The sequence below is a fragment of the Ursus maritimus genome, unplaced genomic scaffold (genome assembly GCF_017311325.1).
Source record: "Ursus maritimus isolate PB19 unplaced genomic scaffold, ASM1731132v1 scaffold_1, whole genome shotgun sequence".
Taxonomy (NCBI): Eukaryota; Metazoa; Chordata; class Mammalia; order Carnivora; family Ursidae; genus Ursus; species Ursus maritimus.
The window spans coordinates 98,927,417-98,940,126 of record NW_024423343.1 but is presented as its reverse complement, the minus strand read 5'-3'; the positions used below and the strand labels follow the sequence as shown (position 1 = coordinate 98,940,126).

At 35.2% G+C, this 12,710-nt stretch overlaps 1 protein-coding gene across 6 annotated transcripts in view; it reads right to left on the bottom strand.

Annotated features, from left to right (window-relative positions):
• Nucleotides 1–2,819: 2,819 nt before the first annotated feature.
• PTPN4 (protein tyrosine phosphatase non-receptor type 4) overlaps nt 2,820–12,710 on the bottom strand; it is a 219,612-nt gene continuing 209,721 nt past the window's right edge. For all 6 annotated transcript variants that reach the window (XM_040645905.1, XM_040645921.1, XM_040645912.1 and 3 more), the window contains one exon: nt 2,820–10,615. In XM_040645905.1, coding sequence (XP_040501839.1) covers nt 10,529–10,615 — 87 coding nt within the window. In that variant the 3' untranslated portion in view covers nt 2,820–10,528. The remainder of the gene's footprint in view (nt 10,616–12,710) is intronic.

Below are 12,710 nucleotides of genomic sequence, written 5' to 3'. Positions count from 1 at the left end.
ATTTTAAGGCACCCAGTTTGTGGTACTTTGTTACGGTAGCCCCAGGAAACTAATAAAGGGAGTGAAGGTGAAAGGCGGAAAGGGAAACTCCCCCCGGTGATGGAAATGTTCTCTATCAAATCCCTGTGTAGGTTTTTTTTTTTTTTCCCCTTAAGATTTTAAGTAATCTCTACACCTAACGTGGCACTTGAACTTAAAATCCAGAGATCATAAGCCACATTCTCTACTGGCTGAGCCAGCCAGGCTCACCCTCCCCTTTTCTAATTGAAGTATAGTTGACAGACAACACATTAGTTTCAGGTATACAAAATAATGATTTGACATTTGTATACATTGTGAAATGATCACCTCAATGCCTACTTACCATCTGAGACCATATAGAGTTAAATTTTTTTTCCCTGTGATAAGAAGTTTGTAGATTTACTTTCTCACCGACTTTCAAATTTGCAATATTATTGACTAGAGTCACCATGATGTACCTTCACTTACTCATTTTATAACTTAAGTTTGAACCTGTTGATCCCCATAGGGGTTTGAGTTACATAAATGTATACATTTGTTAAAACTTACTGAATGGTAAGGCCGCCTGGGTGGCTCAGTCGGTCAAGCGTCTGCCTTCGGCTCAGGTCATGACAGGGTGCTGGGAATGATCTCTGCATCAGGCTCCCTGCTCAGCAGAGACTGCTTCTCCTTCTCCCTCTGCCTCTTCCCCTTCACTTGTGCTCATGCTCTCTCTCTCAAATAATAAAATCTTAAAAAAAAAAAAAACACATACTGAATGGTAGACTTAATATTTGTCTTACCAATAAAAATGTTAATGTCAAAAAGAGATAATTCTTGACTATTAGTGATATGCAAGCTGAAGTGCTCAGGGGTGAAGATACAGATGTGGGCAACATCATTTTATGAAATGCATAAAAGATGTATTGATGGAGAGAGGCTTAGGTAGATGGACAGACAAGTAATAAAGCAAATTTATCAGGATGGTAATTACAGAACCTGGAGGATGGATATATAGGTGTTAACTGTTCAATTCTTTCAACCTTCTCTATGTTTGAACATTTTTATAACACAATGTTGGGGGAAAATTTATATATAGTTGACCCATATGTACAAATATAATTTAAAGGGAATATATAAAAGGTTAAATGTGTAATTTTTAATAGCAAAAATATAAAAACTGTCTAAGTATTCGAGAGGAATTTTTAAATAATTGGTAGAAACCATATTTGATGGTATCAAAACTAATGACCAGTTGGCTAAATGAAAAACATTTATTTTTTATTTTTATTTTTTAAAGATTTTATTTATTTATTCGACAGAGATAGAGACAGCCAGCGAGAGAGGGAACACAAGCAGGGGGAGTGGGAGAGGAAGAAGCAGGCTCATAGCGGAGGAGCCTGATGTGGGGCTCGATCCCATAACACCAGGATCACGCCCTGAGCCGAAGGCAGATGCTTAACCGCTGTGCCACCCAGGCGCCCCAAATGAAAAACATTTAAAGGAGAAATAAAAAAACACACGCATTTTGTTTTAGCTTAAGACAGATAAATATATATTCATTTGTAATTCTTTTTATGTAGGACCAGCATCTTTTTCTTTGGGTTTGAGCCCAATTATAGTCCCTTAATCTCTGTTGCAAAAAAAACAGACCCCAAGTGCATCATCTATTTTTTTCTCTTAGTTTTTCAAATACATCATTTGTTAGTCTCTCACAGTTGTCTTGCTCATACCTATTTTTAATCAGGTTTAAAGAATTTAATAAAGTTTTAATGACACCATAAGGCTTTTGCAAAAACCCAACCTTCTTGTTTCTCTCACATTTCACTGGCTTATATAACATATAATTAAGTGATATAATGACCATAAATTTGTGTGTATAGGTTAGCAAATAAACACAACTAATTTTAGTAAGCTTACAATTTAATTGGAACCAAAAGAGCTCTGGCATGATTAAGAGCAGTCAGTGGTGGCAAGGAGAGAACAAGACCGAAAAGCAGAGGGACGCCTGGGTGGCTCAGCTGGTTAAGCGTCTGCCTTCAGCTCAGGTCTGGGTCCTGGGATCGAGTCCCACATGGGCTCCTTGCTCAGTGGGGAGCTTGCATCTCCCTCCGCATTCCACTCCCCCTGCTTATTCTCTGACAAAAAAAAAAAAAAAAAGACTGTAAAGCTGGGTGCCAGTCTGAGTGGGTTACTTGGATGGTGGTTAAGGGAGCTTTCAGTCACAGATTGAATGCTAATAGGGATTAGAGAAAAGCTTTTGCAGGCATACCCCAAACTCTGAAGTCATTAAGGAGAAGACTGATATGTTAATAAAATTATTAAAAAATGTCATGTCTCTGCAACCCCTCAAAAGAATAAAGTCAAACACCGTTAAGAAAAAGGGTTTGCAACATATAAATATATATTATTGTCAAGTGACAATTTAATTTCCAACATCTCATATGAATAAAACATTAAACAACCTGATATAAAAATAAGCAAAGGCCATCAATATGGAATTTAGGAAGGTCCCTTACTGGGACTAGATCTTATGTTAGGAATACCAGAAGAGGGGCTGGTGCTGGGAGAAGAGAGGAGTCAAGCAGTGGTCACAGTGAAGGAGTATTTCCTCATTCTTTAATCCTCTAAATCCCTTTTGGTTCCTTACTTAATAATCCCACCTCCTCCCCACATACAGCCACTAGTGAACCAGGAATTCTAGAGATAAACTTTGCACTTAGCACCTCCCAGGTCCTTCTGATCACCCATTAATGAATATAACCATTGTTAGACAAGCCCAACAACAAAAAATAATCTTCAAAACTCCTACACTTTAAATTACTAAAGCACATCTTTATTTTGCAATTGAACAATTAAAAGTCACAGCTAGTTTCACGTTTGTACCTGAACAACTATTTTTCAATCAAAATGAAATATGGCCAACAAAATATGTGTAATAGCATTTCACGTAACATAAATCGCTCTTAGGACTAAAACAGTTTTAATGCAAATCGGCATTTTTATCCTGTCTGCTGTTAGTATTCATAGATTTTTTTTACATGAATAAACTGCAGGAATTCTAATTTTTCACTGAAATTAAGACAAACACACAAGGCCTTTCAAGCATACAGTAAGCCGCAGTGACAGATGCAGAGTATGACTTCAAATTATCCAGTGTTGACCAAATTCAAGCTTACACATTTTAAATGAAACCTAAGCTTCTCTGCCTCTTATTTATGGAAACAAACCATATGGAAAGAGCTATTTTTGTGAAATGGGGGAAGATAGTTTAAAAAATTAAGGGGCTAATTCCATTTTGCTACTAGTTCAGTACAATCAAACGTGAAATGACAGCAGAAATGCAAAATTATATTTTAATTATGAAATAAACTAGACTTTTAACTAAGTGACCTTTCGCCCTTCATATTTACATATAGCACCTGTTACAAGAAAAAAAAAACCCAAATTAATACACCCTCTACATAGAAATAATTATTTGTAAAACTACTTAAAAATATCACTGATGAGTATATAGTAAATTATCTGTCCTAAAATTAAGCCTACACTGTAGAAAATAAAGACTAGCTTTTCTCATTTGAAAAGATTACAATATGGATCATAACTGCAATGTCCTGATGCTCTGAGAACACTGGGTGGACAGTTTTTATTTTTTTTAAGCACATATATTCTAATGATAGAAAATGAAACAGCTTAATGTAAACTGTTTTTAGTGTCTTAAATCCTGCCCCTTGACATGTATATAAAGTGTCAGGACTTTGCCCTCTTCAACTTACTTGTGGCGCAGTATTGACTTAACCCCTACCTACGACTTAAAACCAAACAAATGGATTTCCAAGTATTCATGTAATGTACAAAAAATGCAAAGCAGAAATGATAACTGTAAACCAAACCTGGTTGAAGCAAGCTGAGAGAACTCAGAGTCCAGCAAGACAATCAACTGGGTAGTCTTTACTGTACTAAATAAATTACAGAAAAGTGGCAAAGCTACAATCACCCAAGTTACCTTTTAAATATCAAAAGATTAAGAGATCACTGTAAAGCATTTTACTTGGGTCCAATCCAATGAGCTCTACATACTAATAAAGTTTTTCCCGTATTTACAAAACTCCTAGATTTTATTTTTAAATGTATAAATTAAGTCAGTAGTAAGCATGAAATAAAGTGCTACTATTTAAAATTCAAGAAATCATTTCAGCATTGAAATTTGACCTATTCTACAGGATACAAGAAAGACTGGATGATCTTGTGAACTCACCAAAGGGTTGGAAAAGATGGGTGCCATAGAATTCCAGAACTGGACTGAAAATTTCCGTGCCAGGGAAGGCAAGAAATTGCAACACAACAACTCAGGAGCAAAAACCAAAAAGCTGCTTTTAAATAAAAGGTAAAATGGACTCAATTGTGACTACAGTGTATTTGGGGACATCAAACATCAGCACCTATTTGGGTTTAAGATTGTAAACCGGGCTGATCCTCCTTGATGACTTTATGGTGATAACTTCATTTAGCAAGATGGCACAAGTAATACTTACTAAATTTTGGAAACTCTCAGGGTTGAGGGGGCCTGATAGTAATCTCTCAACAACAGTTAAAAAAAAAATCTAGTAAAGAAAAATACCAGCTTGTAGTTGTTTGGGGTATTTACTTCACAGAGACTACTATAAAATGAAATTAATGACTTTTAAAAGTTGGAGGGATGGTAGCAGGAGTCAAAATAATGAAGGCCCCATTGAGTCAAGTTTAACAAGTGATAATTAATAAATAAATACTACCCTTTAAAGAGACTGTTGAACAAATTAATCATGCCTAAACAATGGTTAAAAATGTAGGGTTTTTGCTGTTGTTCGGCTGAATAAACCCTGAAGCCTCTAAGACACCACTGTCACAAGTCAAAACTGGGCTCAGTGGTCTTATCCGTCCAAGATACAGATAATAAAAAGGCAAAACTATTTGTCAGGGGCCTCTGCACATATTTACTGTAGTAAATCTGAGGCACAGATTTCTGGCTTCACCAAAGTCACACTCACAGCGATGTCCTCATTTGTGGCTGCCACAGTTGACAATGCCTGAGAACGCTCCCTCATGGTAAACACACGCAGCAGAATGTTTACCCTCACACGAAAACACCCTTCCATACTCCAGAAGTCTACAATTATTTTACACTTAAAAATAGTAAGCACAAATTTTCTTGAAATTTTCTGTTCTAAAGCTAAAACAAAACAAAGTGAAAAAGAATGTACATTATATTTGAAATATGCTTCAGTAATGATTGCTCTTGTTTATAATGAATATTACATTTTTCTTCTAAAATTGCATTTATATAATGAAGTAGAATACACTCTTCCTTTCCTTGTTTTCAATCCCTTGCTGACTTTTTTAAACAAAGAGTATCCTTAGAATCAAGTCATAATTCTAACATTTCAAAGATACATTCATTTTTTTTACAGCATGAAAGACATACAAATATCATTTTTTTTACACAATGAAGTAAAAGAAGTTAACAGTTTCAATCTCTTGTCCATAGAAAAATATTTTCTCTATCATTTACACAACAATAAGTAGGAAAATTCTACAGTGCTTAACTGAAACTTCTATGAGCACAAGGCTTTTAAAACACTTTCATTCTTTTACTGGAAATTTTAAAAGGTTTCAGGAAGTTAAACATTAGGACTTCCAACTAAAATTGTAGTCTTTAACTTGCAATATTGCTAATACCTCTTACTTTGCAAATAAAAAAAAATTGGTTTTCTCCTTTATGCATTGAAACACATCTAGTCAATGTTGATGGATTGCACCCCAGTAGATATTACTTCCGGCTGCCCATTTAGCTTGGATTGCTAAAATAAAAATAACAATGACTATAAAACTTCAGAAATCAACAGTAAACTGCAGTAGAAAAACATACAAATAAGTAGCAGCAAATTTAGAAATGGACACAGAAATAACTATTTGGTGTCTACCCAGGACATCTTCACCAAGATTAAAACGTCTAGTTTCTGGCTGATAGAGGACTTGTTTTTGATAACACTCAAAGGCTTACTGTACTAATTGCTACTCAGAAATATTAAGTCAGAAAAAAAAATGAAGTCAAGATATAATAAAAAATTATGTTAATAGTTGTAGATATTGTAAAGTAAGCTGAACCCCAACAATACATTTTAGGGATTAATTTCATGGGCTCTTTATAAAATTGCTGAACTTATCTGTTAGCAGATAGCTCTCAAAAATGTTTTATTGTTATGTAAATTCCTTAGTAGCTATACAATTCACTAAGAATTTTATAAAACAGTTGCTATAACTTATGTTGTGATCACACTGAGACACCGATAAATCTTGGCCAACAGATCAGTAATTCTGATATTTAAGAAAAATCCAGTGGGTTTTAATAACGTAACTGTTTTACTTGGAGGAAACAACACACACACACACAAATGACTACAGAAATTGTGGTTGGACAGCTAAAGCAAATGCGGGAAGTAAGCAATGATAATATAGTTACTTTGTTGATGTGGCATAAAAGCCAGCTGTGACATAATTCATCTTTTTCATGTCATATTATTAAGAGATGTTTATTCCAACAAATATTTACCATAATGTATTTACTCTAAGTGACTTAAATGTAAATTCACCTAAACTACAAAATAAGAGATGTAAACATATCCCACCTTATTGTGGTATAAATAATTTTTATGAATTCAAAACTACTTTGGCAACCTTACTATCAGAGTATCTTAAATATTCAAACCACAGGTATTAAATAGAACATTGTTAAAAATTCTTGTTTCTTTCTTTCTTGCTGATAAGATTATAAAATAAGTAATGCTTTTAATTCTACTACATGTTCACATTCTGAACATAAATCATTTAAGTGGACATATATTCTAAATTCTAGTTCTATGTTTTAAGTGCTTTTAAAAATTAGTCTTCTAATTTACATTTCAGAATGTTTTCATACTGCATGTGTTATCAGCCTAAATACTTTACAAAAGCTTATGTTCTATCAGGGAAGCATGACTAGCAAACTGAGTCAGGGTCCTAATTAGGATCACCTTTTAAAGCCTACTTATTTTCTAAATTAAGTGACATCTTCTAAGGTCATCGTAGTTATTACATGAAAACACTGCCTGAGTATAATTCTTGAGCTGAAACAGACAAAAATTCACAAGAATTTATGATATTCATATATGTTGCCTAAAATAATAGGAGAAGGTGAGATTAGATAAAATCATTCAAGTTCCTTTCAGCTCTTAAGTTAGAGTATTTCTAGTGGAGACAGGAGACTTTTGCTCAAATACCTGATTAGACCTGATCAGATCTGCCAACAGATTATAAACGACTCTATAGTTAAAATAATCCTTTACCCCTGCTAGCATCAGCCTTTACGAAACACACAAATATATAAACACACAAAAGTGTGTGTCTTAATGGCTTACCATACCTTTGAAAGTTTGAAGTCAGTTTTTATATATAAATTTTCTCTTTACTCTTCATCAAAACGATCAACCCCTTCCCCCTTCCTACTTGTGCTAGCAGGCCACACAAAGGAAGTTTTTCTTACACTGTTTACTCAGCCTCTATTTTGAACGGATGCACTTGTTTAACAAATACTACCAGTTCTTCTTGTGAATGTGAAGTCTACTCTTCATGCTATGTACACAGCGCTGACACAAATCTGATGCTCAATAAAGCATCTGAAATGAACATGGTAAAACCATTTTAAATCAGAGAGGAAAGGTTTTCACAAACATTTCTTAGCATTTACAAAGCCCCTTGATTCACCAATACCTATTTCCACTTGTAAGAATAACAGTCAGCATTGACTTCTAGAGTGTGTGTGTGTGGGGGGGTGAGCGAACAGGGGAGTTATGGGAGGAGGGGGAGAGTAGTTTAGATACAAGAAGTTTGACATTTTATTACACCATATTACACTGATATGAATGGAATCTAGAACTACTTGGCATATTAAAGCTAGGATTATTCCTAGAACTCTACTTAGATTGATAAACAGGTTAAAAAATTCCTAGGTGTAATGGATAAAGTCTTACCTGTTGGGTGAACAGAGAAGCATAATTAGCATATCCATTTTAAGAAGCTGTGAAGGATAATTTTAAATTTAAGATCCTAATATGTCTTTAAAAAAGCATCTTTTCTGTACATACAAATACTGACAGAGGGTAGCTCCCAGATGAAAATTCCTATTATGAGAAATGTAAATGTAATTCTAAACTTCTAATATTTATCATTTAAAGACTGGAATTAATGATTAAAAAAGGCAACAGTGCTCATTGCCAACAAATTACTAGTTTATCTCAGAAGTGTAAACAAAACTGTAAGTTAAAGAACATACCAACCATGACATTTATCTGTTTCTATCTATACAAGTGTTTCATCTTTTTAATTTATGGTTGTCATATTCTGTCCACACAATTAAAACAGATTTTAATTCAGGTAAAAACTGTCAAAACAGTTATTAATTATGTAGACCCCCAACAGGATTTTACTTGTTCACTTTTCAACTTATCATGATGTCATATAGCGGCCTAAATTATACTTATCTGTTGGTAGAGAATGGAATGTTCAAATAAGACTATAGTTATTTACTAATTTATACTTTCTTGGCTGTGAAATCCAAAGATAGGAGAATTTCTCTCTGACATAAAGGTTATATTACTTTTCTCTTTAAAAAATCAAAGTATTTGATTATAATAATTTATTTGATATCTTGGCTATTAATGTTTAGGGCTTAACTTCCTAAAATTTATTATTATGGATTCTGAATATTTGAAATAACATCATTTCAATTACACTGAAGATTTTTAAATGTACATTCTCCCCCCCCTCATACTAAATGGCATTCCAAAACTATTCAACTCTAAGTTTTATCAAGACTCCACAGAAGTATTAGGAAACTACTAGGAAATGAATCTGTTTTAACCATAATCCATATAATTGTGTAACATAACATTTCAATAGGTGAGCAAATTTCCACTGATATTAAAACTGGGCAATTTTAAAGTTCTATCTCTCTAGACTTAAAAAAAATCCTGAAGAGGAAAATATACACATCCTTAAAGGGAATCAGATCCTCCATCAGGCTGGACACTCAAAACTCCACATGAACATGCTTATAACTTAGTAAGTATATATAAACTGGATTAATTTAATTGTATGCAAAAAATGACAGCAAAACCCTCATTTCAGTTACTGAGGGATTACATTTAGAAGTAAGTCAATAACATTTCATTCCTTGTTTGAAGTATCCCAACCAACAGACCAGTGTGAACAAAGCTTGAAATGAATGCTTTAGAGTAACAATTTAGACACTGAGAGAAATAAATCACAATGAATTGCTCTAACTTTAGCTGAAAATATGAATATGTTTAACTTTAATATGCATATTAGGTGCCATTTCTAAAGTCAGGGATAAAATAAATAGAAAATTTGAATAATAAAGCATCTTTCGACTTGAGCTGCTACATTGTAACCCTTGTCCCTCAGGAAAGGCATGAGCAGATTTTCGACAATTTCATAGCAGCAGCGCGCTCACTCAGTAGAACACAAATTATCTTTGCTTCTTGTGGCAAAATACAGGAAAATTGAGTAAGAAATAGAATTTCCATACCCTTTTTTGACTGCATAACTCTTCATACAAGAAGCTATGTTTTAAAATGTGAACTGATTCAAAATGCATAAAAATGTAAATGTACAATATACATACCTCCTAGTGGGGTCAAATGAGTGCCTTTTCATTAGACATACAAAGACGTCTCAAGGCACTTAAGGGGTTAAGACACAATGCATGCATTCCTTTACATCAAGTATGTGAAATCACATGATTTGGAATAAGCCAACCTTATGATAAATATAAGTTACATTATTAAATTCAAGAAAATTTGTAGATTCATATTTATACTTTCTAGAAGATGCTGGTAAATGGACAATGTGCAGCATTTCCTGGGAAAAGCAAATTCCATCTTTCTTCTCATGAACAGCAGGTCTCTACAGGGGGAGTACAGGGAAAGATGTGCTGCATCCATAGGCAGTGTATTGGCTAATATTGAGAATGATATTGCTAAAATTTAAAAAATAAAAATCTGGTTAACCAGTATAGTAATAAGTACATGAATCACTGGGTAACACCAGAGCTGACTCCTGATGTTTACTTCTTTTTGCTTTCAAAATACAGGTGTATAACAGAGATGATGAGAATTCTGAGCCTTGTTTGTGGCAATTCTACCAGAAGGGGACTGCATGGCGCCACCACCAATTTCATAAATTACCCTGAACATACTCAGTTATTCACTATTTGTTCGGGGCAAAGCATGAAATAGTCTTCAAACACGTGAATTACAGATTTTGAGAGAGTGACATTTTCTTAAACATAAAGTGCAACAGTGCTGAAGTTTTCAGTTTTTGTTAGTTCTTCATTTGTTTTGTCTAAATGCCATTTCCTGCACGCAGAATTATGGCACAGTGAATATAACAGAAAGCAGTTTTCTGACACATGTCCCAGACTTTTGCTTTCTTATTTATTTGATGATGTCGTTAAGGGTTTAACAAATCCTTCTTCATAAACTTTCAAAATAGCTTCACATACAAATCTGTATTGACTCTGAAAAATAGAAAGAATAGAATTGATCAGAAAACTAGAGAACAACAACAAAAAAAGAAAAACATCTCACTCGGCTTGCTTATAAAAGAAAGGCAAAGTAAAACTGCACAAAGATACCATTTTTCACCAAGAGAATGGCAAAAAATAAAAAAGTCTGACAACATATTTTGTTGGTAACACACTCATACATTGCTAGTAGGGATGTAAAATACTACAATTTGGCAGCATCTAATAAAATTACGCTAATTTACCTTTCACCCAGCAATCCCATCTAGGAATCTATCCAAAGATAAACTAGAAAAAGAAATTGAAAACATACATTCATAAATAAGGCTATTTGTTGCTAGAGTATTTATAACAACGAAGGGTAGGGACAATCCAAATGGCTACCAGAAGGGCCTGGGTGAGTAATAAGTGGCACATTCTCACATGGGAATATGTGGAGGAAGGTTGGGAGGGGAAGGATCACTGTAAAATAATTCCAGAATATCTTGCTGTTTTTTTTTAAAGGTTTTTAAAAGGTTTCTTACTTAGAGAGAGAGAGAGAAGAGAGAGCATGAGCAGGGGGAGGGTAAGAGGGAGAAGCACACTCCCCGCTGAACAGGGAGCCTGATGCAGGGTTCGATCCCAGGACCCTGAGATCATGACCTGAGCCGAAGGCAGACGCTTAACTGACTGATCTACCCAGGCGTCCCCCAGAATATCTTGTTCAGTCAAAACAGCATGGCAGAGAAAAGTGCACACACTATATTCTCTTTATAAAAGAAAAGGGCGGAGGAATACAAATATCTATCTCAATATATAGGTTATAAAAAAGGGAAGGACAAATCATTAAAACATGGTTTCCTATAAAGGGACAGACAGAATAGAGTGCAGGAGAGGGGCAGAGACTAGACTTCATTGAATATATTTCCTTCTCTCATAGATTTTACTTTGGAACCACATAAATATACCCCATAATTAGAACATTAATTTAAAAAATCTCCATAAGTTGAAAATGACATGAAATGAATCAATGTGTCTATCTAGTTGACAGCATAAGCACACAGAGAGGAGCTATTTATATGAGCATCTCGTAGAATATATCCAAAAAGTGGAAAAAACTGAAAATTCTTTTTAGTGACTATTTTGTTCGTGGCATTAGTGTTAGTTTTGTTATTCTGAGACTGTTATGTCATGTGTAATAAAACAAATGAGTATTTGTGATAGTCTAAATCCTCCACTGCTGGTATTGTAGAGAAATATTATTCTTGTTAAAGATGAATGGGCATAACATATATAAAGTAGACCACATTAACTAAAAACACTGTGGTCCTAAATTTGTATTGGAAGCATTAGTATTAACTCATAAGTTTGTTTTCTTAACTCTGGCAATAAGATTTCTAGAGACAAATACTAACACCAACCGAACGGCAATAAAAACACCTACTACTGCTCCGAAGGTGGTCCCTAAAGTAATTTCTCAAAAACAAAAAACCAAAAACCAGTACTTTTTTGGGGAAATTATGGATTCTAAAACTGGTGATGAGGGAGAAAAAGTACAAGCTGAGGCCTGGATATCTTTACTAATAGCAAAGAAGCTATCCGTTACTAGGGTCTTGACAAAAAAAGCTTAGGAGCAAGCCTGAATAGGTTCCTGCTGGCCCAAAGTGGAACAGTTTAGGCATCATTAAAAAAAATAACTAGAGTGGAAATTGGCCGCCCAGAGGCGGCGGCTTGGGCAGGCGCGGACTGCGCGGCAGTGGCGGGGCGCGAAGGCGCTGGGGAAAAGTGCTGGTGGCGGCGCGGGAGGCGGTGGCGGAGGCTGCCCGGAGCCAACATGACCAGGTCATGATCTCGGGGTCATGAGATTGAGCCCTGCGTCGGGCTCAGCCCTGGATGTAGAGCCTGCTTAAGATTCTCTCTCTCGAGGAGTTAAGATGGCGGAGGAGTAGGAGACACTGTTTTCAGCCGGTCCTCCGAGTCGAGCTGGATAGGTACCAGACCAGCCTAAACAACCACGGAACCAGCCTGAGACGCAGGAAGACGCATCTGGATCTCTACAAATGAACATCTCCAGCGCTGAGTATTGAGGTACGAAGCGGGGAGCCCTGAA